The 27,192-nt window shown below is 42.2% G+C and overlaps 1 protein-coding gene across 1 annotated transcript in view; it reads right to left on the minus strand.

The window, feature by feature from the left end:
- LOC132824618 (protein kinase C-binding protein NELL2-like) overlaps positions 1–27,192 on the minus strand; it is a 345,067-nt gene that overhangs the window by 266,612 nt on the left and 51,263 nt on the right. The window contains exons 4-8 of the mRNA XM_060839217.1: positions 23,592–23,765; positions 16,995–17,091; positions 8,753–8,825; positions 6,517–6,599; positions 1,748–1,876 (exon numbers count right to left, since the gene is read on the minus strand). Coding sequence (XP_060695200.1) covers positions 1,748–1,876; positions 6,517–6,599; positions 8,753–8,825; positions 16,995–17,091; positions 23,592–23,765 — 556 coding nt within the window. The remainder of the gene's footprint in view (positions 1–1,747; positions 1,877–6,516; positions 6,600–8,752; positions 8,826–16,994; positions 17,092–23,591; positions 23,766–27,192) is intronic.

Genomic DNA, 27,192 nt, shown 5'->3' on the forward strand with positions numbered 1-27,192 from the left:
CAAAATGATTCCAAACATTTAACTTCTGTTTCTTCTTGTTGCACCTGTGGGTAAGCCACAGAAACGTGAAAAATAGGAGCAGGAGTAGGCCATCTGGCCCTTCCAGCCTGCTCCACCATTCAATATAATCATGGCTGATTATCCAACTCAGTCCCCTATCCCTGCTTTCTCGCCCAATACCCTTTGACTGTGTCAGTCCCAAGAACTATTTCTAACTCCTTCTTGAGAACATTCAATGTTTTGGCCTCAACCGCTTCCTGTGGTAGTGAGTTCCACGGGCATTCCACTCCTGGGTGCAGATATTTGTCCTTACCTCAGTTCCAAAAAGCCTACCTGTATCCTTCAACTGTGACTTTGTAGGTACTGTTAAAATCCACAGAGTGGCACAAGTGCCAAGCCACCCTGATCACTGGGCACACGGCAGTATATTCACGAAGCTAAATGGGTCACCGGTTTCCAAAATCAGGAGAAGATCTGCCATGATGATAGGCACTCGATTCTACCTACACTCAGAGGGGAGGCCTGCAAATATTTTGAAACCTCTGGCTCAGATGTCATGCCACTCCCTGCTGCAGAAAGGGACTGAGACTCTTTCAGGGATAGCATTTCATGGGAACCCATGTACACATGGAAAAGTCTGGTCAGCATCAGGGTCAAACCCTTAATTAAGTCATGAATGCCATGTGCCCCAAGTGTGACCCCCATTTTAATGTCACAGACCTCCTGTGACCCCACACGGGGTGGGGGGGGTTATATTTTAAATCCTGAGAGGGGTCATAAAGTTAGCACCGTCAGCAGAAGAAGGGGTTTGGACCAGCAATGGTCTACATGGTTTTATTCAAAAGACGAAGTGTCTATCTTCTTAAAGGGCATTAAATGCAACAGCAATCTGGCTCCAACAATCTGTCCATCAGGTTCACAATCACCAATAGAAGAAAAACTCAAGAACTGAGAGGGCTATGAATGCTCAGTCCAAGCTTCACAGCAGCTATGACTGTCTTGTGGCTTGCGCCATTAAATCCCATCATGCCATCCTCGCTGGGGATCATCATTCACAGTTCAAGTAGCCCTGCTTTTAAGGAGTTTAATTGGTCACTGCCACAGTGTCCAACCATTCTTACTGCTAATCCTTCTTCAAAATGGCATGGCGTTATTGAGAATTTTCTCCTGTTTCCAAATTGTTGACCTACTGTCTTGAACCACTGAAAATCCAGCCACCTCTGGTTAAGTTCAGAACTCACTGGATGACGTTGATCCATCCTTTTGCAGCTTACATCCCTTCTCCTATCCCTCCAGCACCCACCTTAAGTGTTGTTTGAATTAACACACACAAAAATGCGCTCAGCAAACCTCTACAATCTTTCCACTTTGATCTTTGAAAGCTCCAACTTTTTGAATAAGATTTCTCCAAAATATTCCCCGTGAATTCCTGTCCAATCCTTCAGTGGGTTGTCTATGCTTTCACTCTCATACATCCTGAGGTATTTTCAAACTCAAAGGTGCAGTGCAATGGCCTTTTTTTTGTGACACATTGAAATTATGAATGGGTTCGGGGGGAGAGAGGAGATATTCCCCACACCCAACATATTTAATATTTCCCGTGCTGTTTTTAATTTCACCTCCCAAAGCAATCAAAACAATTCTCCATCAGTTGTTTGGAAACCGTGGTAACTAGAAAAAGTTAAAATAAGGGGAGAGTTAGCTTGCAGTTAGCTAGATGCTGTGAAAGAGGCAGTGTTAAGGGTACCTTGCATGTGCAGTTCCTGCAGCCTTCAGCCCAATACTGTGATTCTCTGTAGACCAGGTCTTTCACCTTACAGCTCTTCTCACAGTAACAATGATCCAAAGTGTTCATCTTCTCCTCAGCGTAAGATAGCTGTGTGAACATTTCACAGTTTATATACAGTCAGTATAATCTTACAAAACCTTTATCTATAAGTACCTGAGTGCTTGAAGACTAGAACATACTGTGACTGCTCGGAGGGAGGTTTTTGTATGTAATCTGTGATCTGAGGTCAGTGGTATTATCGTTGAAAATGCTCAGTGGTATTATCGCCAATCTGTTCAGCTATAGGTCCAGGTGTTGCTCTAGGGACTTGAGTTCAGTCCTGCCATAGAAAAAATCTGGAATTTAAGGATTGAATGATGTTCATGAAATAAAACCCATTTGGTTTACAAATATCCTTTAGGGACAGAAATCTGCCACCCTCTTCTGGTCTGGCTGACAATAATGTGGTTGACTCTTAACTGCCCTCTGGGCAATTAGGGATGGAGCTATAAATATTGCCCCAGCCAGAGACACCCAAATCCCATAAGTGGACTTTTGTAAAAGATAAAGTCTCATCAAATTAAATCCATTCAAAATTGACACATTCAAGGCCATTTAAACAGTTAACACTGAGTAAAAACAGCCTTATTGTGCAAATACAAGTGTATGCAATGAAATCTCTGTTAATGATAATAATCTTGCTGTTGATTACCTCAGCTCAAAGGGGTATTACAGCTTAGATTTGAAACATTAGAAAATTGTGTTGTGAATGTTTATCTTACAGCTGATGGGGATCTACTTCCACCTGACTCATGGATGCGTTCCTGGGAAGGGCTTTCTAAACAGGTATTCACAAAATAAATCGCCACAAATCAGCAACAATAAAAAAACTGTTGTCCCACTACTATTATAGGACAAGCCAAACAGAGAACAGCCAGGGAATTCCTAGAGGCATGGCACTCATCCACAGATTCAATCAATAAGCACATCGACCTGGACCCAATATACCGTCCACTGTAGCGGACAGTTGGAATTGACAACCGGAAGCGGCAGATTCAAACTACTACAAATGCCGGAGGAAAGATCACAGAAGCGCTTCACAGGAGGCTCTCAATCACTGAGGATGTCACCTAGACAGGGGACGAAACGTCTGCAACACAAATTCCCAGCTCGGCGAACAGAACCACAATAATGAGCACCCGAGCTACAAATCTTCTCCCAAACTTTGAACATCCACATTCCGAGACCATAGTGAAAAGATACCTCAAGCCTCACCCAGAATTATACACATCAATCCAACTTCTCATGATTTAACTGATACACTTGATGGCAAGCACAAAAACCTACCAGCACTGAACCAACACTCCTAAAGGGATCATTTCCTATTTCTGATCCAAATCCTAGTCATACAGATCTAAACAGGTTCTTTGGCCATCAGGTCCACTCTGCTCAAAAACAACTTTTCACTTTAAACCTAACAACTTGGGAAGTAGGAGTCTTAAATCAGCTTTATAGAAATTTATATTTAACTTTATTTTGGACAGAACTTAAACTTTATTTAAACTAATTAAAACAAAACAAATCACACTTCAGAACAACATTTTATCGAGATGAGAAGGATAAGACCATAAAACCATAAGACACAGGAGTGGAAGTAAGGCCATTCGGCCCATCGAGTCCACTCCGCCATTCAATCATGGCTGATGAGCACTTCAACTCCACTTACCAGCATTCTCCCCGTAGCCCTTAATTCCTTGTGACATCAAGAATTTATCAATCTCGGCCTTGAACCATTTAGCGTCCCGGCCTCCACTGCACTCTGCGGCAATGAATTCCACAGGCCCACCACTCTCTGGCTGAAGAAATATCTCCGCATTTCTGTTCTGAATTTACCCCCTCTAATTCTAAGGCTGTGCCCACGGGTCCTAGTCTCCTCGCCTAACGGAAACAATTTCTTAGCGTCCATCCTTTCCAAGCCATGTATTATCTTGGAGGTTTCTATTAGATCTCCCCTTAACCGTCTAAACTCCAATGAATACAATCCCAGGATCCTTAGCCATTCCTCATATGTTAGACCTGCCATTCCAGAGATCATCCGTGTGAATCTCCGCTGGACATGTTCCAGTGCCAGTATGTCCCTCCTGAGGTGTGGGGACCAAAACTGGACACAGTACTCCAAATGGGGCCTAACCAGAGCTTTATAAAGGCTCAGTAGCACATCGCTGCTTTTATATTCCAACCCTCTTGAGATAAATGACAACACTGCATTCGCTTTCTTAATCACGGATTCAACCTGCATGTTTACCTTTAGAGAATCCTCGACTCCCAGATCCCTTTGTACTTTGGCTTTATGAATTTTCTCACCGGTTAGAAAGTAGTCCATGCTTGTATTCTTTTTTCCAAAGTGCAAGACCTCACATTTGTTCACATTGAATTCCATCAGCCATTTCCTGGACCACTCTCCCAAACTGTCTAGATCCTTCTGCAGCCTCCCCACTTCCTCAGTACTACCTGCCTGTCCACCTAACTTCGTATCATCGGCAAACTTCGCTAGAATGCCCCCAGTCCCTTCATCCAGATCATTAATATATAACGTGAATAGCTGTGGCTCCAACACTGAACCCTGCGGGATACCACTTGTCACCGGCAGCCATTCTGAAAAAGAACCTTTTATCCCAACTCTCTGCCTTCTGTCAGACAGCCAATCCTCAATCAATGCCAGTAGCTCACCTCGAACACCATGGGCCCTCACCTTACTTTGCAGCCTCCCATGTGGCACCTTATCAAAGGCCTTTTGGAAGTCTAGATAGACCACAGCCACTGGGTTTCCCTGGTCTAACCTACTTGTCACCTCTTCAAAGAATTCTAACAGGTTTGTCAGGCACGACCTCCCCTTACTAAATCCATGTTGACTTGTTCTAATCCGACCCTGCTCTTCCAAGAATTTAGAAACTTCATCCTTAACAATGGATTTTAGAATTTTACCAACCGAGGTTAAGCTAATTGGCCTAAACTTTTTCCATTTTTGTCTTGATCCTTTCTTGAACAAGGGGGTTACAACAGTGATCTTCCAATTATCCGGGACTTTCCCTGACTCCAGTGACTTTTGAAAGATATCAACCAACACCTCCACTATTTCCTCAGCCACCTCCCTCAGAACTCTAGGATGTAGCCCATCAGGGCCAGGAGATTTGTCAATTTTAAGACCTTTTAGCTTTTCTAGCACTATCTGTTTTGTAATGGCAAACATACTCAACTCAGCCCCTGACTCCCTTTAATTGTTGGGATATTACTCATGTCTTCCACTGTGAAGACTGACATAAAGTACTTATTAAGTTCTCCAGCCATTTCCTTATCTCCCATCACTAGCCTTCCAGCATCAGTTTGAAGTGGCCCAATGTCTACTTTTGCCTGTCATTTGTTTCTTATGTATTGAAAGAAACTTTTACTATCATTTCTAATATTACTGGCTAGCCTACCTTCATATTTGATCCTCTCCTTCCTTATTACTCTCTTTGTTATCCTCTGTTTGTTTTTATAGCCTTCCCAATCTCCTGATTTCCCACTGCTCTTGGCCACTTTATAGGATCTCTCTTTTTCTTTGATACATTTCCTGACTTCCTTTGTCAGCCATAGCTGTCTAATTCCTCCCTGGATAATCTTTCTTTTCTTGGCGATGAACCTCTGTACAGTGTCCTCAATTATACCCACAAACTCCTGCCATTTTTGCTCTACTGTCTTCCATGCTAGGCTCTGCTTCCAGTCGATTTTTGTCAGTTCCTCTCTCATGCCCTCATAATTACCTTTATTTAACTGTAACACCATTACATCCAATTTTGCCTTCTCTCTATCAAACTGCAGACTGAACGCCACCATATTATAATTGCTGCTTCCTAAGTGTTCCCTTACTTTAAGATCTTTTATAAAGTCTGGTTCATTACATAGCACTAGGTCCAGAATAGCCTGCTCCCTTGTGGGCTCCATGACAAGCTGTTCCAAAAAGCCATCCTGTAAGCATTCCATCATATATTGTAAGAGGTCTTCAACAGAAAATTATTGAAACTCTTAAGATTGTTACTTCTTCAGCATATTTCAGAAGAAGCCACAATTTCTGTACTGCAAACTACAAAATCCAGAACATGTTTTGTGATGCTCTTAATTTATAATGTTCTCTGAATGAACTACTGAGTTTACAGCGTTTATTGCATCACTCTAAGATTCAGTCTATTTGATGGCTTTAGTGGAGAGCAAAGATTTCTCCCACACCCTCAGCAATATTTTTCCTACATTAATATTGTCAAATAAAAAAAAATCAACTGACCGTTCATCAGTTTGGAGAATTAAGATTAGATTAGATTAGATTACTTACAGCGTGGAAACAGGCCCTTCTGCCCAACAAGTCCACACCGACCCGCCGAAGCGCAACCCACCCAGACCCGTTCCCCTACATTTACCCCTTCACCTAACACTACGGGCAATTTAGCATGGCCAATTCATCTAACCCGCACATTTTTGGATTGTGGGAGGAAACCAGAGCACCCGGAGGAAACCCACGCAGAGAATGTGCAAACTCCACACAAGAGAGTCGTCTGAGGCGGGAATTGAATTCGGGTCTCTTGTGGTGTGCAAAGTGACTGCTTCATTTGTTTACTTTACAGAGGAAACATGGAACAGATCAGAATGTCTAGAGAAGAAACACACTTCTATTCGACAATTTGATTATCGAAAAGTCTGTCCATTAAAATGACCTTTGCTGATGTCTTGGCTAAAATATCTTGGAGCTCCATAATCTTCTGCACAAGTCCATGGAAGTCACTGCATGTAGGGCACGCTGGAACAATAGAATTTGAGTTTTAAAAGCGGTGATGTGCAAGTCAAGACACAACGATAAAAACAAAGAAAACATGATTATTAGAAATCTTTTAAAAAAGGCAAAAGTGATGGAAATATACAAAAGGTTGGTCAGTATTTGAACAGGAAATATCAGCTGGCAAATTGTGACTGGTTATCTGATGAGAGCAACTCTGACGTAGAGTTCTGTCCAGTGCATGATCTTGCCTTTCTTTCTCAGAAGCAAAATGCCGTGGATGCTGCAAATCTGAAATTAGTAAACAAAATGCCGGAAACTCTCCCGCAGATCAGACAGTATCTCTGGAGAGAGAAGCCATGTTGATGTTCCAATGGAAGATGGTTGACTCAAGATGATGGATTGGGCCTTGCTGCACCAGTTGAAGACCCCAATAACTGGACCAAATGGGGGTCCCAAGCTGGTACTTTGATGCTGACACAATTTTCCTGGAGGTTTGATCTCCTAATTATGGAGCCCCATTGGGGGAGCTGGACAGTACTGCATCAGACCAGTAACTATGGTCAGAGGAAACCCTATCCCAAAGCATTGGATGTAAGTTACCCTGCACATCTTAATGCTAGGAATGGCAGCCCTGGAGAAGAGCCTGAAGTGGAGCTTTGATAGACATTTTACCCCTGAAGGGCTTTTGACTGAAATGTCAATTTACCTGCTCCTCGGATGCTGCCTGACCTGCTGTGCTTTTCCAGCACCACTCTAATCTTGACTCTGATCTCCAGCACCTGCAGTCCTCACTTTCACCTATCTTCAAAATCATGAGGAGCTTGGACAAAACTGTTTAGAAACCGATCCTGAACAGATTGAGAATTGAAAGACACAGATTTCAAGCATTTTGCCAAAAAAAGCAAATGCAAGGTAAGAGAAAACGCTCACCCAGCGTGTATTTTGTGTCTGGAATGCATGGCTTAGAAGGCCAGTGAAGGCACATCCAGCTGAGGCATTCAAGAGGGGCATTGGATGTTTTTTTATTAAATGGAAACATTATGCAGGGTTTTGGGGAAAAGGCAGGAGATTGACACTGAGTTGAAAAGCTTAGGGACTCAGTTCAGACATGATGGAATGAATTGTCCCCTACTGCACCACAATCATTCTGTGATGAGGTCACAGAACGGGGGAGCCGGCTGCTGTTAAGTTGGCAGCTTCCTGGCATGGCGGGTGAGGGTGGGCACACCTCCAGCCACAAAATAATAGGGCGAGCCACAGAAACACCCCAATGTGGGGCATTCATCGTCTTCACTCACTGCTCACTTCCACAGTACAGCAGTCAATCTGCATCCCTGGAAACATTCCTTCAGTGGCAGGAAGGTATCACGAGGCAGTCCCAGTGCTACCACCTACCATCTTTCAGCCCCCTTCCTAATTCCAACCCTATTTTCATGGGAGAGTCAGTATTCGTCCCATTAACTGGGCAACATGGTGGCTCAGTGGTTAGCACAGCTACCTCACAGTACCAGGGACCTGAGTTTGATTCCACCCTCGGGCATCTGCCTGTGTGGAGTTTGCGCATTTTCCCTGCTCCTGCGTGGATTCGCTCTGGTTTCTCCCCACAGTCCAACATGTGCAGGTTAGAGTGGATTGGTCGTGCTAAATTGCTGATGGAGTCCAGGGATGTGCAGGCTAGATGGGTTAGCCATGGGATATGCAAGGTTACAGGGATAAAGTGGGATGAGGACCCGATGGGTCGAATAGCCTGCTTCCTCCCCGTACGGAAACCGTGAATTCAAGTGCAAAGGCCGAGGGCTCTGTTTCTCTCTCTACAGACACTGCTGAGCATTTCCAGCACTATTTCAGATTTTATGTTCACACAGCATGTTCTGATTCACAGTGTACCTGCTTTTCTGAGATAACATTTGGTATACTGAATCCTCCCAACCACAAATAAACAGGATTTATGAGATGTAGTATTTATCCTAACACACTAAAGAGAACACTATTGCCAAATAGCCTTTTGAATCATTTGGCATCCCTTTTTTATAAGCCATGCAATTAATAGTTAAGCAATAGATTGGCCAGGAGGGTGGCCTAAAGTCTGATGAACTTTTCATCAAAGTATTTTCACATTTTATTTCACACACATGTATATATGTAGACATCATTAATATAATCAGGAAACATACTTCGATTGAGGTCAGGGCATTGAGTAATATGTCCCTGTGGGATCAGGAGAATCTGTACATCCTGCATTACACCCTGTAAAATAAAAATTCAGGATCAGTTATAAACTCAGTGGGTTCTAAGTATAATCCTCTATCTTATTACATACTTCAGTTGTTTTAAGGTAGTCGCTCCCACCTCCCTTGTTCAAACATATACCACTTTTACGTTTGATGGAAAATTTAAAAATCCTCAACAGAATTATTTAAATCACTTGAAATCACCTCGTGGTAAACCCAAAATTGAAACTTATGCAATGAATAGGCATCAATTCCGTATGACTTAGGGAGGGTCTGAGGGGTATAATACAACTTGTGGTTGCCCATCTTTCTGGCACAACATGACCACAGGAGCTCTGTGTTTTGCACAGTGCTCTCTCTGGTTCCTGAACAGTCCCACAAGGGCAAGGATATTTTACAGACCGATGCAGAATTAGGAAGCAAAAGACTTTTATTAAAAGTCCATTGTTGAGCACAAACAACAGTTTCCATGTTTCCCTTCTGGACGCTATCCCTGTCCTGTAGCCAAGCCCTCGATATTGGAAAATGCAGCTCTTAGGTACAAAATCTATTGAACATCAGGTGATTTCAATCAACACTATAGCTGTGATGTTTAATTCTTTGGAGACCTGCATGTCTAACACTGATAATATAAAAGATAAGACCATCATAGTCTCACTCTCTCCTGAGAGGTAAATGACTGGTGGCAAGTTTAATCTGTGGGTCAGGCAATAGGCCAGATTGAGAAAGAGGATTGTAGTAGTTGGATTGAGGGTCAGGTAGATCTCATTGACAATAAGATACTTCATTGGGATTGTTTACCTAGGCCAATCAGGGAGCCCTGGCTGACAGATATAAATAGGATATTCAGAAGGTATCCTCAGTTTTAGGGATTGGCTACTGGTCAGAGTCCATGTACTGTACACTTGTAAATACAGGGTGACTTGGTGACAGGATTCCGGCCTGTTTGCAGTTATTTCAAGAATCTTTCACTGTAACTGTAGGCAGTGCAGGCATTGACTCTATGACTGCTGCTATCACTCTGCATAACAAACCAGCTATCCAACTAACTCAGTAAATGCCACAATAAGTCTGAGTCATAGAATCATCATAGAATCATAAAAACTCCTAACGCACCCAGACCCATTCTCCTACCCTACATTTTCCCTGACTAATGCACCAAACCTACACATCGTTGGACACTATGGGCAATTTAGCATTGCCAATTTACCTTACCTGCACTGGAGAGTCAACTTTTAGCTCTCCATGACTTCCAAGTGAAACAGGGGTTAGGCTGTTCAAATATGAAAGCTCAGTTTTTGCACTGACGTTCACAAAGTTTAGGTGCTCAAGGATGTGAATGGGGGAGGTCAAAGGGTAAAGCAGTCAATATGTTGTAACTCCCTCCCTCAGGGCATTGTAGGTCTACCTACAGCAAATGGACTGCAGTGGTTCAAAAAGACAGCTCACTACCACCTTCTCAAGGGCAACTATGGATGGGCTACAGATGCAGGCCCAGCTAGCAACATCCACATCCCCCATGGGCAAATTTTACAACAATATGATCAGCTTGACTGAAGGGTCTTAATGGAGGAACTGGAGCCAGAGGCAAGAAAAGGCCCAAACTATTCACAGTTTCTTTGTTCAAAAGGAGAAACAGACATGATTTTCTGGACCTAGAATAAAATCCCAGTACACTTCTCATTTTCCACCATCAGCGACTCTCTCCCTCAATCACCTTCTCCACCCGAAAGGTGACTCAGTGCCTAGTGCAGTGTAAGATGGGGATGATCTCCCACCAGCAGGCTGCAGTAATCAACACACACTGCCCATAGGTTGCACTCAAAGGAGGACTGAAGCTGAAAATTGCTTAGAAACAAACCACCAAATACTTTCATTGGGTGAAGATAGTCAATGGACTTTGGCCTTGTATTGAATTGTTCTAGGACAGGGAAGACAAGGGTTTGGTGACCCACATGAACCAAAATAAAATTCTCTAAGGCTGCACACACATATATATGGAAAGGTTTGCTCCTGACCAGGGTTTTGGAAGTTTTTGAGTTTAGTTATTTCAAAACATTTAAATACATTTTGCTTCTATTTATTGAATTCCTCATAAATCCACTGTTTCAGGTAGACACCATTCTAGATATTCTTTGCACTATCAATCATGGTAACAAGTCTCACAATGCATCTTGGCATAAGATGGGACTCAACTCTGGAGTTAATCTAACTGTTGGATCACTTATGACGCATAAGACAGAGGAGCTGAGGTGGACCATTCAGCCCATCGAATCTGCTCCATCATTCAATGAGGTCATGACTGATCTGATAATCCTCAACTCCACTCTCCTGCCTTTTCCCTTTAACCTGTGATTCCCTTACTGATTAAAATTCTGTTTATCTCAGCCTTGAATATATGTAATGATCCAACCCCCAAAGCACTCTGTGGTAAAGGATTCTACAGATTCACTATCCTTGGAAAGACATGATAGTTCCTCCTCATCTCTAACTGAAATGTGCAACACTTTACTCTGAGGTAATGGCCTCAAGTGGTAGACTCTCCCACAAGGGGAAACAGCCTTTATGCATTTACCCTGTCAAGTCTCATGAGAATCTTGTATGTTTCAATTCTTCTGCATGCCAAGGCCCAACATCCCTCATAAGACAGCCCCTTCATACCTGGTGTCAGCCTAGTGAACCTTCTCTGGACTGCCTCCAGTGCCAGTATGTCTTTCCTTAGATAAGGGACCCATAAACTGTTGGTTTTCCAATTGTGGCCTCACTAATGGTTTGTATATTTTTATGTTAACTACCCTATTTTTATACTCCATTCCCTTTGAAATAAAAGCCAACATTCCCCTTGCTTTCCCTGTTACTTACTTCAGATCAGGAAGCCTGTTTTGCAGTTGCTCCTATATTTCAATAGACTGGCCGTACAGGAGATTTCCTGAATGCTCTCACAAACAGTGTCCTCTCCTTTGTCTAGGGGTTTCTCAAAGGCATTTGTATCCTGATAAGGATTCGGGTTGACCCTTTTCTGTGCTCAATATGATTTTTACTTAAATGAACTTTGGCAATAGTTTGTAGAATTGTAGAAGTGAAGCCAAAACAGTATAATTTCAAATGTTCTTCAAACACTCGGAGTTTGCTGTGTTAATATAAATATGATGTAATTATGTTGACATGCAAGATGGATAAACCTCTCTTAATTCAAGTGCTCAGATCAATAATCACTAATAAATTTACTAAGTTCCTACTTCTTTATGATGAAAACATCCAGTCAGCTCCACCAATCAGTGCAAAACACATATTTAATCTAACCTGAGCAAAGATTTAACACCTTCAGGCTACATGCCAACCAGTTAGCATCAGGTTAGCCCAAGGATGCATTTATACTTTGCCATAAATGTCAACATAAAGTGGCTTGAGCTTTGCAATAATAGTAAATTTGAGGTGTAAAGTTAGATTCAAGACCTTGATATAAACAAAGAGCATAAGTACGTCATTCAACTCTTGAGTTGTTTCCAGCACCACTAATCCAGAATCTGGTTTCCAACATCTGCAGTCACTGTTTTTACCTCAGTGTTCAATAAGATCGGGACCTGATCTGATTGCAACTCAAATTTGCATTTCCACCTTCTTCTGATAACTTTTCACCCCTTTGCTTAACAAGAATCTATTTACAAAAATCAAAAGAACTGGAGATGCTGTAAATCAGAAACAAAAACAGAGGCTGCTGGCAAAGCTTAGCAGGTCTGGCAGCATCTGTGAAGAGAAATCAGGTCCGGCGACCCTTTCTCTGAACCTATTTATCTCTGCCGTGAAAAGTTTTAAGGAGTCTGCTTCCACCTTCTTTCTCGGATGTTGGAATAGCCACACAGAGCCCAACATCCTGTCACCAAGTCGCCGTTTATTCACACACATTTGACACGGGTCTGGCTCCCTCAGAGCCAGCTCTCAGAAACAGAACCCCGACACCCCTGTTCTCCCCAGGCTCCCGGATTGGACCAGATTAACAGCCCCAATCAGGGAACTCATAATCAATGAGGTCTACTCGTTACAATCACTACAGAAGTGAGTTCCAAAGACTCAAGATCTCTGTGAGAAAAACAAATCAACTCATCTGTGTTTGAAATGAGTGATCCCTGATTTTTAAACTGGCTCTAGCTTCTCCCATAAGAGGAAACATCTTCTCCATGTCCACCCTGCCAAGTCCTCACAGGATTTTATATGTTCAAAACAAATCTCTTCTTACATTATAAACTCCAGCAGATACAAGCCTAGCCTGTTGAACCTTTCCTCATAAGACAATCCACTCATTCCAAATGTTAGTCTGGTAAACATTCCTCTGATGTGGAGGACCTGGTGTTGGACTGGGGTGGACAAAGTTAAAAATCACACAACACCAAGTTAGAAAAGGAGAAAGCACTAGCTTTCGGAGCGAGTGCTTCTAAATAAACCTGTTGGACTACAACCTGGTGTTGTGTGAATTTAAACATTCCTCTGAACTACTTACAATGCATTTACACCCTTCCTCAAATAAGGTGATCAATATTGATATGTATCATGAATGCCCCAGACAACTGAAAGATAATCTCCCCATCTTTGTACTCAATTCCCTCACAATAAGTGATGATGTTCCATAGCCTTCCAGTTAATTATTTGCTGGACTTCATACTAAACCTTTATAATTCATGCATGAGAGCACCCAAATCCTGCTGCATTGCAGTGTTCCACAATGTATTGTTATTTATAAAATTTGCTAACTTTTTATTCTTCCTACCAAAAAGTAAAATTTCACATTTTCCCACATTATACTCATCCCACTCACTTACCAAATCTATACCTTTTTGTCCTCTTCACAGTTTACTTTCCTACCTGTCTTTGTAACATCAGCAAATTTAGTAACAATATTTTCTGGCCCTGTATGTATAAATTGTACACAGTTGAGGTGTCAGTACTAATCCCTGTAGCACACTACTCATTATATGCTACCAACTGTGGGCAGCACAGTGCCTCAGTGGTTAACACTGGTACCTCACAGCACCAGGGACCCGGGTTTGGTTCCACCCTTGGGTTACTGTCCCTGTGGATTTTGCACATTCTCCCCATGTCTGCATGGATTTTCTCCCGGTGCTCCGATTTCCTCCCACAATCCAAAGATGTGCAGGATTGACCATGCTAAATTACACATAGTGCCTAGGGATGTGCAGGTTAGGTGGATTAGTCATGGGAAATGGAGCTGCCTGACCTGCTTCGCTTTTCCAGCAACACATTTTCAGCTCTGACCTCCAGCATCTGCAGTCCTAATTTTCTCCATGGGAAATGGAGGATTACAAGGAATCAGGCTAGGTGGAATGGGCCTGGGTGGGATGCTCTTCAAAGGGTTGGTGTGGACATAATGGGCCAAATGGTCTGCTTCCACACTGTGAGGATTCTAACATGCAAATATTCATTTCTGACTGTTCCCTTCCTTCTGAGGCCTCTTCTGGAGTATTGTGTCCAGTTCCAGTTGCATTGTTATAAGAGGGATATCATTCAGTTGGAGAGGGTTCAGAAGAGATTTACCAGGACGTGGCTGGGTATAGAAGGTTTGAGTTATAAGGGGATGCTGGATAGATTGGGACTTTTTCACTGGAATGTAGGAGATTGAGGGGGTTTTAAAAATCATGAGGGCTATAGATAAGGTGAATGGAAGATGTCTTTTCCCTAGAGTGAGGGATTTCAAGACTAGAATGCATATTTTTAAGGTGCGAGAAGAAAGTTTATAAAAGACATGAGGTGCAATCTTTTACACAAAGGGTGGTTTGTGTGTGGCGTGAACGTACAGAGGAAATGCTGCATGTGGATACTGTTACACATTTCAAGATATTTGGATAAGTAAATGAATAAGAAATGTTTGGAGGGATATAGGCCAGGAGCAGGCAGGTGGGACTAGTTTAGTTTGTGATGAGGTTCAGCATGGACTGGTTGGACTGAAGGCTCTGTTTCTGTGCTGCATGACTACATGATGCTGTTAGCCAACTAATCTTCCATCTGTGCTAATACGCCATCCACTACACAATGTGATTTTAATTTCTGTGATAACCTTCAAATTATCACTTTGTCAATTGCTTTCTGCTAATCTAAGTACAGTACATCAGCTGGTTCCCCCAATCCACAAGATGGGCTACCTCCTCAAAAGGACTCCAATAGTTTGGTTAAATATGATTTCCCTTTCTCAAAATCAAAAATATGTTTATTTTAATTCCCTTGTTGTAACATCTTTCACTTAATAATACTTTTCATTTAACTAATAGCTTCTAATATTTTCCCTATGATAGATGCTAAGCTAAGTGGTCTATTGTTCCTGCTTTCTGTCTCCTTTCTCCTTTGATTTGCTATCTTTCAATCTAATGGAACCATCCCTGAATCAAGGGATTTTTGGAAAATTGAAACCAATGCATCAGCTATCTTGCTAGCAAAAATTTTAAGATCCTAAGATGAAGTCTGTGTGGACCAAGCCACTTGTCAGTCTGAAGCTCCAACAATTTATACAGTCCCACTGCTCTGAACAAAAGACCATTGTTCATCTCTTAACTGGTTTATTTTAAATTTTCATAGGAACTCTTACAATCCATTTTTATTATTTTGGTTAATTTCTCTTGTACTCTAAGTTTCATTTTTTTTATCATTCTTTGCTGTTTGTATATTCTGATCAATTTTCTGACTCGCCACATGTTGTTGTATAATTACATGCTTTCTCTTTAAGTTTGATACCACGTTTAATATTCCAGTTAACCATCAATTGTTGGAATATGTTAGTTTTGTGCATTCTTTTCTTTCTTTTCCCTCTCTTTTTATTTCTCTTTTGTTTTTTTCTTCCTCCTCTTCACTTTTCTCAGCCTCGAACTCCCGGCCAGCACAGCAATTACTCAGCCTGGCGTGGCTATCTCCCAGCGGCCTAGCGTGGTGGTCTTTGGCACTATGTGACGGCCTCTCAGCCTGACATAGCATGGACTCAGTGTGGACTCCCGGTCTCAAGGTGTTTCCAGAACCATCTCCATCCTCGTAAACCCTGAGGTGAAGCCAGGTGTGGTCTGCAGTCAAGACCCAGTGTGGGCTGGAGGCTAGGCCAACATGAACTAGGCAGAAGGCAATCATTCTGAACATTTTTCTCTTCCATTTAATAATTTATTTCTAAATCTGCAACGCTGGACTTTTTTACTTCTCTATTTTTCCAAGAAGTATAACCGAGAAAGCTGTACCGAGGGATCTTTGTTCCTCAGATGGTGTCATAGTGGCCACTTGCCACTTTTTACTGTAATCATTTGAGCACATGTGACAATAAAGCTAATTCTAATTGTCTGCCACTACATTTCTATTAACTGATCCTTTAATCTAATTTGCAAAATCACTTCAGACAGTTCTATTTTCATGCTCATAATTACTCATATTTAATTTCAAGGAAATAATCTTAGATCCAGTCCACTCTCCCTCAAACTGAATGCAAAATTCCATCATATTATGGTCACTGCTACCCAGGGGTGCCTCCAATATGCGATAATTAATTAAGTAATCCTACCTTCTTGCATAATACTAAGTCTAGTCTAACCTACAATGGTCAGCTTCAGAACATACTGTCTTCCTATGAACTCCTCATCTAAGGTACGTTTGCCCATCAGACTTTCCAATTGATAGATGCATTAAAATTTCCCATGAGTATTGTCATGTCCTTCTGACAAGCTTTCATTATTTTTTCCTTTATGCCCGACTTCATATTGTAGTTACTGTTAAGTACCCCACTCCCTCAGGTGACTTTTTGCCTGAATCATTTCTCATCCCTGTCAAAACTACTTCCATATCCCGGTGCCCAAAACTTGGGTCATCCTTCTATATTCTCTATCATTCACTAACAGAGCCACCTCTCCATCTTTTCTTTGTTCTCTGTGTTTCCTAAGTGGCTTGATGACACTTCCCGCTATCACTGATGACATTTCAAGAGTGACTCATAATGAATCAGTTCACATCCATGTCTCCTGCAGCGATTTCTCTGTAATGGTACCATATCTAGGCCACAGTGTTCAAAATTCAATGTGTTTGACACAAAGATAATTCTGAATGGGGATGTACACTTTTAAATAATAGACCACTATCCATTAATGAAAGCGTGTTGCTGTAAAATGAAAGAATAAAGCAACTATAACATTATGTAGTCACTCACCTTGAAAAGGCCATGAACATTGTTCCTTTGTCCTAACCAAAATGTTGAGCCAATTGGAATGTCCATACTGGGCCTTTCAATAACTCGTTCATAAATCCTACAAACAGAAAAAAAAACATGAAGTCCATATGTAATGTGTTATTAGAGTGATTTTTAAATCCTGGAAGAAAGTGAGGACTGCAGATGCTGAAAATCAGAGTCAAAAGTGTGGCGTTGTAAAAGCTCAGCAGGTCAGGCAGCATCCAAGGAGCAGGAGAGTCGATGTTTCAGGCATAAGCCCTTCAACTCTGTTTGCTCTCTTGCAACATACCCCCACTCACCCCCCACCCTGGCAAATTCTCAGCTACACTAAGGGGGTCCTTGGTGACATTTCCATGTCCAAGCACACACTAGTTCCAGGTAACTCTTAGGAATGTGTAAATGATTTGTAAGTCCTGGTGTGTCTATGGTTAAGAGAGTCATATTCTTATGAGATTAGGTTTGATTTTCTGGACATACTTGAAACATTAAAGAAGCTGGCCAAGGTGGAGACTTGTGCCATGGAAACTGAAAAGTCACCTCAGGACACCATATTGGTAAAGGAGATGAAGCATCAACCCAGAGGATCGTTAGGAGAGCACTCATTAATTAAATCATGTGGCAGCATTCATTAAAGAGCTCAGATAGCATTTGATAACTGGCATTCGCACCATCGCCCTCTCCCAACAGCAAACAGCTGAATAGGAGCAGCCAGATGGTGCTGAGATCTTGAACCTTTCTGAAAAGTTAAATATTTTTTATTATTTATTTGTTGCTGGAGGTCTGCAGAAGGTGATTTTCAAGAAGGACTTAGATATAGGCCTTAGGGATAAAAAGATTTAAAGGATATGGGAAGAAAGCAGGAGCTTAATACTGAGTTGGAATGATCAGCCATGATCATACAGGAAAGGTTCAATGGGCTGAATGGCCTACTCATGCACCAATTTTCTATTTTTCTGTGAATACTTTTGAAACAATCCAGGAGATCTGTTGGGAACTTTAAACAAGCTTTCATATACACCACCCAGAGATTATTTCACAAACTCTCTGAAGGCTTCATCTAGAAAGTGGAAATGCTTTGCTAATCTATTGGACACATGATAAGAGTCACCTGGAGCTAGTGAGTGCTTGGTCATGGAAATGTCACCAAGGACCCCCTTAGTGTAGCTGAGAATTTGCCGGGGTGGGGGGTGAGTGGGGGTAGGGTGCAAGAGAGCAGAGATGTATCAACTGCCATAGAAAGTAAGGACAGGAGAGTGAGGCAGACTCCACTCCTTACTCTGTGTATGGTAGGCCTTACCTTAAAACAATAATGTTTCTTCTTTAATATTCATTCACTGGATGTGGGCATCACTGGCTAGGCCAGAATTTATTGCCCATTCCTAATTGCCCAGAGGGTAGTTAAGAGTCAACCACATTGTTGTGCGTCTGGAGTAATGCGTAGGCCACACCAGGTAAGGATGGTAGCTTCCTTCCCTAAAGGACATTAGTGAAGCGGACAATCTTTCTTATAATAGTTTTATGGTCATCATTAGACTCTTCATTCCAGATTATTATTGAATTTGAATTCCAGTATCTGCCACAGTGGGATTCAAACCTGTGTCCCTAGCCACAATGTGTGGGTGTCTGGATTAATAATTTAGCAATATTACAGCGATGCAATCACTTTCAGTGTGATAAAAACAAACTATTGTGTGTGTTGGAAGTCTGAAACACATACAGTGAATTGCTGGAGAAACTCAGCAGGTCTGGCTGTAGCAGTGGAGAGAGAAACAGGGTTAACATTTCAATTTCTTCAGAACCCAGTTTTGACAAGGAGTTAGATATGGTTATGTTTTCACAGGATTAGTCTGGCCCTCTGGACGAGCCACATTATTACCAAGCTGCCATTCCTAAACCATGCATCCAGAGTACAGCTGCTGCACAGTGAGGATGGAAATCTGTCAAGTCTGTCGTGGAAAGTTTCTCCTAACTTCTTCCCTGATGGTGCACGTCCATGTCAGAGATGACTTTTCTTGAAGTGTCTCTATTCTGAGACTCTGGTTGGGATTAGAGAGGGAAATAGGCTGCTCACAACCTCTCTGATGATCCCAAATGGATTGACTTTCAGAATGTCCAGCACTGCAGCAATAACACACTCAGGGTGGGCTCAACAGGCTGAGGTTGGACTTCCTGATCAATGCCCAGCAAATCCAGCAGACCCAGCAACACCAGAATGTAACAGGGCATAGGCTGGGAGCATAGGGAAGTCCCTGGATGAAGCGCATGGTAACTTGAACATGTACATCCTGGTCTTTTAGAGTAGGAAAGGCTGGGGAGTGGGAGTGGAGGAAGAGAAGCTGAGTTGTGGGGGGGCGTGCGCGGAGGGGAGGAGTCGAAAAATACAACGCTGGAAAAGCACTGCAGGTCAGTCAACCTCCAAGGTGCAGGAGAGTCGATATTTTGGGCATGAGACCTTCATCAGGAAGAAAACCAAGTTTTAGTTGGCATATGGGAAGGAAAGTAGAGAGGGATGACCATTTTGGGAGGTAGGGATGAATCTTGCCCCCCACCCCAGCTGTATACAATCGATATGGATCTCAACAAGCCTAAAGTCAGGGAGCTCCGTGGGTGCCTTTCCCAACCCCACAACCAAGCCCCATCTCCGTATTATGGGAGAAGTCCAGAGTGGATGGGACTATGATGTGCTGGCCACTCCACATATTTTACATGCCCTGCTGTAGACAAAAACACACCCAAACAGGGTACACCAAAGTACCTAGCTCCTAACGTCAAAGTGAGTTTAATGGAAGCTTGTTCACCAGAAAAGGAGGAAAACCTCCAAGGAGGCTCACCCGACTGGACTTTACAACCCATTAATCCTCCAATCACTGGAGAAAACAAAAATCACACTGATTCGCACAAAGACTTCCATAATTATATTTGTAAAAATCAAAATTGCTGTTGGGTGCTTTTTGATTTGTCTATTTCCCATTTAAAAGGGCCCAGATTCTTCAGCCATTTTTTTTTTCAAGCTCTGAGAATTTTTTCAATATTTTTTAAGAATGCTTTTTAAGTTTCACATTGTCTCACCATTCCTGAGCTAACTATTACTGATGGCAGGAACTAGGTCAATGTTGTTGGCAGGATGACATTTTAAAAGATGAAAATGACCAAAAGCATTTTATAAAAAATTGAGAAGTTTGGAGGAAGGCCATATTTTAATATTTCATACATTTTTAAAATGTTTTTAAGAATTCAAATTTGCCTATAAAATCATTGAGCTAATTTGTCAAACTTATTTCAAAAAAGAACACTAAGTTCATGTGACTAGGGAGAGTAACTAGTGAGAAAATAGGGCCCGTTGAAGATCAACAAGATCATCTATGTGTGGAACTACAGAATTTGGGAGGTACTAAACAAATATTTCACTTTAGTTTTTACTGTGGTGAAAGAAATGGAGGCTAGGGAACTCAGGGAAATAAACATTGATGGTATAAAAACAGTTCACATTACAGAAGAGACGGTGCTGGTGGTCTTAGAAAACATAAAAGATAGATAAATCTTCAGGACCTGATCTAGAGTATCCCAGGACATTGCGGGAAGTTAGGGCCCCTAACAGAGGTATTTGTATTACCTATAGCCACGTGCCAGAGGACTGGACGCTGGCTAATGTTGTGCCTTGATTTAAGAAAGACCATAAGAAGAACCTGTGAGTCTGACATCAGTGGTGGGTAAATTGTTTGAGGGGATTCTGAGAGATAGGATTTACATGCATTTGGAGAGTTTAGGACTGATGAGGTATAATCAGCATGACTTTGTGTACGGGAAATCATGTCTCACAAACTTGGTGGAGTTTTTTGAAGACATAACCAAAAGGATTGATGAGGGTAGAGCAGTAGATATTGTCTACACTGATCTTTGCAATGCCTTTGACAATTAGTAAAGTTAGATCACATGGGATTCAGGGTGACTTTGTCAATTGGATATAAAATTAGCTTGGTGGTAAACAGGTAATGGTGGTGGAGGGTTATTTTTCAGACTGAAGGCATGCGACCAGGGGTGTTCTGCAGGGACAGGTGCTGGTCACAGGCTCGTCATTTATATAAATGATTTAAATGAGAGTATAGAAGGCATGGTTAGTAAGTTTGCAGATGACATCAAAACTGGTGTATAGTGGACAGTGAAGAAGATTATCTAGGATTACAAAGGGATCTTGATCAATTGGGCCAATGGGTTGAGGAGTGATAGATGAAGTTTAATTTGGATAAGTGTGAGGTAATGTATTTTGGTAAAACAAACAAGGACAGGACTTTTACTGTTAATAGTAGGGCCCTGGGTGGTGTAGTAGAACAGAGAGACCCACGGGTTCAGGTACATAGTTCTTTGAAATTTGCATCAGAGGTAGACAAGGTGGTTAAGAAGGCATTTGGTATGCTTGCATTCATTACACAGACCATTGAGTGCAGGAGTTAAGACATCATGTTGAGGTTGTATAGGATATTGATGCAGCTACTTTGGGATTATTGTGTGCAGTTCTGGTCACCCTGCTAAAGGAAGGATATTATTAAATTATCAAGAGTTCAGAAAAAAAGATTTACCAGGCTCTTTTCAGGATTGGATGGTTTAAGTTATAGGAAGAGGCTGGTTAGGCTGGGAATTAGTCACATAAAAGGCAAAGCCCCCATAGTGCCTTCAGAGAAAGACAACTGGTAGCGGTTTAACCTGAGGGTCACCAGGTCTCAGGTGATGGATGAAGTTGAGAAGGCAAGACCATCATGGTAACAGTGCAGGAATCGAGCCCATGCCATTGGCAACACCCCATATTGAAAACCAGTTATCCAGCCAACTGAGGAGAAAGTGGGGACTGCAGATGTTGGAGTATCAGAGCTGAAAATGTGTTGCTGGAAAAGCGCAGCAGGTCAGGCAGCATCCAAGGAACAGGAAATTCGATGTTTCGGGCATATGATGAAGGGCTTATGCCCGAAACATCGAATTTCCTGTTCCTTGGATGCTGCCTGACCTGCTGCGCTTTTCCAGCAACACATTTTCAGCTCTATCCAGCCAACTGCTACCAGCATGATGTGGACAAATACTGCCATTCCTGACTCAAAGATGTGATGTGGGGGTGTTGGTGTTTGTCTGGGGTGGGCCAAGTCAAAAATCACACAACATTAAATTTGTATTTGCAGATAAATTCAATTTTGCTCAAAACGCACACAATCTGTAGGCGGGCAGTCCATGTGACATTTTATAAACTCCTACTTTGGAAGTAGAACCAGTCTGAATCAAGGTTGGGATACAGACAGACTCTAACCTCACACTTGAAATGTCATCTTTTTATCATACTGATAAAATCTTATGTTTTCTCAGGAAAGTGACTTGAAAGAAGTTCTGACATTTACAAGTTAATCAATCGAAACCTGCATCCCCATTCTAAGTAATTAAAGACTTAACTGCAGTCCAGGTTTGTTCAAAATATTACATCAGTTGCAAGGCACTTTGATCTTTTACCATGAATTCTGTGTCCTATGATCCTGTCCCACTGGTGAGCTGACGAAGGAGCAGCACTCCGAAAGCTTGTATTTTCAAGTAAACCTGTTTGACTATAACTCTAATGTTGTGTGATTTTTAACTCTGGCTCAAAGTCCTAACACCACCTAGGTAACTTCATTAACACAAGGCAAGCAGAGGTTAAGATAAAATCCATTTTCACAGAGCAACTCAAAATGGACAAGAAATGAGCCGTTACTCAGAGTCAAACTCAAAAAACAAAAAAATGACAAGCATGTTCTATCTCCACAAGTGGGATGTCCTTCACATATTTATGAAGTAGACCGTTTTGCGAATAGTTTAGTGTATATCATAATAAAATACACTGCTGCAAGCCATTATAGTAATTTTGGTTGGGTAATTTGAATTTATTCTTTCCATTCTAATTCAATTATCTAATTTAAGGGAAAGCAGATAATCTGTAACAATGTGCATGTTTCGCCAAGACAGTAAAGAAACCTTTTAAATTGAACAAATTGCCCATTCACTTTCAAGAGGATTTCAGTTATAGGGAGAGGCTGAATAGCCTGGGGCTGTTTTCCCTGGAGTATCGGAGGCTGAGAGGTGACCTTATAGAGGTTTTACAAAATCATGAGGGGCATAGATAGAGTAAATAGAAAAGGTCTTTTCATTGGGGTCAGGGAGTCCAGAACTAGAGGGCATAGAGTGAGAGGAGAAAAATTTAGAAGGGACCTAAGGGGCAACTTTGTCACACAGAGGGTGGTGTGTGTATGGAATGAGCTGCCAGAGGAGGTGGTGGAGGCTGGTACAATGGCAACATTTAAAAGGCACCTGGAAGGGTATATGAATAAGAAGGGTTTAGATGGATATGGGCCAAGTGCTGGTAAATGGGACTAGATATCTGGAATATCTGGTCAGCATGGATGAGTTGGACCGAAGGGCCTAATTCCGTGCTGTACATCTCTTTGACTCTATGAATCTCAGAACAATAGCTATCACTGTTGGGACTTGGTGGCCCTACACTTCACCATACAGATGCAGAATGAGCATTGCCACTTGCCACAATTGCTTTCCTCATTTACTTACTTGTTACAGTCCACATATAAAATCAAGTGGGATGCGCTAATGACCAGGGCAACACGATGCCACTGCCCATCGGCCAAAGCATATGGGAAGACCTCTGTTTGAGACTGATGGCTGCCAGATCGATAGTGAAAACGGACTTCATTCCGATGGCCACTACTCTCCACCTCCAGGTACCTAGAAAAAAAACAGCATCCTTACTGCAAGGCCTATGAAACTATAGGATCCATTCATAATATTGAGAACTGTCTCATAAACCTCTTGTGCTCTACCAAGTTGCCTTTGTCTGCTTCAATCTTTCTGTTCCTTTACTGTTCCATCATTTTACTTTAATAGACAAGGCTGGCGTTATACAATCACCAATTCCTGATTAGCTACAGCTTGTCTCCCACTCTGCTCACAGAATCACAGAACTGTTATGACACAGAAGGAGACCATTTGGCCCATCATAGCTGCACCATTTCTATGCCCAGTGCCAATCTCCTGCTTTTCCCCTATCTCCCTGCACACAATTTCCGTCCAAAAACAATCATCCAAAGCCCCTCTTGAACACTTCAATTGAACTTGTCCCCACCACATTTCCAGGCAGTGTATTCCAGATGCTAACTACTCGTTGGGTGGAAATATCTGTTTCCACACCACCTTCTTTGATCCGATTTTTCAATAAAAGCAAAAGCAGTGAAGGATTAGCACAAGGCTTATTGCTTGCCATCCGCATGCTGTTACATAACTAGCCTACTAAAATGTAACAAGGCCAAAATCTTGCACTTATATTTCACTTTTAAGATAAAAACATGTCAAAAAACGCCTCACAGATACATTGAGAAAATGAGATGAGTCAAGAAAGGAAAGGTCGGGAGGAACAACAAAAGACCTGGCTACGTGCGCATTTTTTTAAAAGAAAATTTAATAAAGAAACTTAAAAAAGGGGTAAGGTCACTAGGGACAGGGAATTTCAGCTGATAAGGCCCAAGAGACTGGAGATGGCTAAGGGTAAGGGGAATAAGAGGGAAAGAAAAGAGGGCCTACACAGAGAATTGGAAAGTTCAGGAAATGAATGACATCAGGAGGAGAAAAATGATATTGAAAGCTTTAGCTGAAAGTTGTAAATTTAAGATACTGGGGGTCAAAGAGCAAGCGTAAGTCAGTGATGGCAGAGGTCATTTAATATGCCAAGTGAAAGAACAGGTAAATACCGAGATTAACGATGGATACGATCTAGTAGGGAGAGTGTTAGAGAGGTTAAAGTTTATAGAAGATTGAGAACGATAGGTTGACCAGTGTGAAACCAGAGGGATGATAGAAAGTGTATATGAGAGCTTTGATAGCAAATGGGATGAAATGCATGTGGAGTCACCTCAGGATAGCACATTGTGAACAGTCTTTCTTTTCAATTCTTCACCCATGGAATGTAGGTGTCACTAGCTAGGCCAGCACATTTTGCCCAACCCTAATTACCCAGAGGATAGTTAAGAGTCAACCACATTGCTGTGGGTCTAGAGTCACATGCAGTCCATACCAGGTAAGGATGATAATTTCCTTCTCTATGGAAGCAAATGGGTTTTTCTTGACAATCGACAATGGATCGATAGTCATCACTATGCCCTATTTTCAGATTGTTAATATATTCAAATTCCACCATCTGCCATAGTGAGATTTGAACCCAGTCCCCAGAATATTACCTGGGTCTCTGGATCAATAGACCAGCAATAATGCCACGAGGCCATCACTTCCCATCACCAGTTGCCATCACTGTGAGCACTTTCAGGCTCTGTATCTGGGGAAGGATTTGCTGGCATTGGAGGGGGTCCAGAGGAGGTTCACAAAAAAGATCCCAGGATGAAGGGCTTGTCATACGAGGAATGGTTGAGAACTCCAGGTCTGTACACAATGGAGTTTAGAAGGATGAGGGGGATCTGATTGAAACCTACAGAATACTGAGGGGACTGCACAGAGTGGGCATGGAGAAGATATTCCCCCTAGTAGGAAAGACTAGGACCCAAGGGCACAGCATCAGGGTGAAGGGGTGACCCTTTAGAACTGAGATGTGGAGGAATGTTTTCAGCCAGAGGATGGGGAATCTGTGGAACTCATTGCCATAGAAGGGTTTGAAGGCCTGAATCAATAAATGTGTTTCAGACACAGAGTAGATAGGTTCTTGATTAGTAAGGGGAACAAGGGCTATAGGGAGAATGCAATTGAGAAATATATCAGCCATGATCGAATGGTGGAATACACTTAATGGACTGAATGGCCTAATTCTACTAATATATCTGATGGCCTTACACTCCTATTCGGGAATGGTGGCTGGGTTGAAGAGTGGAATCAGAGGAAGGGGACAAGATTGAAGAAATGGCCAAAAAGCTAGATCTAGCTGCAATCTACGGTGTGATTTGTACAAGTGTGTACCAAGGTAGGCTGTAAACATCTGATCCCCATTAGACCTCAATGATATGGTAGGCAGGGACTATGAGTAATCAAAAAGGCAAATGGAAGATGATATATGGTGGAGTCATACACAAGGTCATGCTGCAGCTAGCTTTACGACAGAGACTGACACCATTACCTACTTTTGCCTAGTTAACATCGTCCATCACTAGCTTTCCCTCATTTCATTTGTCCCTGAAACTCTTACCTACATGGATAGAGCATGGACTGGAATGGTTGTTGCAGGTTCCAGGATTTAGATGTTACAGTAAGAACAGAGAAGATGGTAAAAGAGGGGGAGGTGTGGCATTGTTGGTCAAGGACAGAATTACAGTTGCAGAAAGGATGTTTGGGGACTCGTCAACTGAGGTAATATGGGCTGAGGTTAGAAACAGGAAAGGAGAGGTTACCCTGTTGGGAGTTTGCTATAGGCCTCCGAATAGTTCCAGAGATGTAGAGGAAAGGATAGTAAAGATGATTCTCGACAGGAGTGAGAGAGACAGGGTAGTTGTCATGGGAAACTTCAACTTTCCAAATATTGACTGGTAACACTATAGTACGAGTACTATAGATGGGTCAGTTTTTGTCCAGTGTGTGCAGGAGGGCTTCCTGACAGGGTATGTAGACAGGTCAGGGGGGGAAGCCACATTAGATTTGGTACTGGGTAATGAGCCCGGCCAGGTGTTAGACTTGGAAATAGGTGAGCACTTTAGTGATAGCAATCACAATTCTGTTATGTTTACTTTAATGATAGAAAGGGATAGGTGTATACCACCGGGCAAGAGTTACAGCTGGGGGAAAGGCAATTACGATGCAATTAGGCAAAATTTAGGAAGCATAGGATGGGAAAGGAAACTGTAGGGGATGGGCACATCAGAAATGTGGAGCTTATTCAAGGAAAAGCTCCTCTGTGTCCTAGATAAGTATGTACCTGTCAGGCAGGGAGTAAGCTGTAGAACGCAGGAGCCATGGTTTACAAAGGATGTAGAATCTCTGGTCAAGAGGAAGCAGAAGGCTTATGTTAGGATGAGATGTGAAGGCTCAGTGAGGGCATTTGAGGGTTACAAGGTAGCCAGGAAAGACCCTAAAGAGAGAGCTCAGAAGAGCCAGGAGGAGACATGAGAAGTTGTTGGCGGATAGGATCAGGATAAACCCTAAGGCTTTCTATAGGTATTTA

The sequence above is a fragment of the Hemiscyllium ocellatum genome, chromosome 19 (assembly GCF_020745735.1).
Source record: "Hemiscyllium ocellatum isolate sHemOce1 chromosome 19, sHemOce1.pat.X.cur, whole genome shotgun sequence".
NCBI lineage: Eukaryota > Metazoa > Chordata > Chondrichthyes > Orectolobiformes > Hemiscylliidae > Hemiscyllium > Hemiscyllium ocellatum.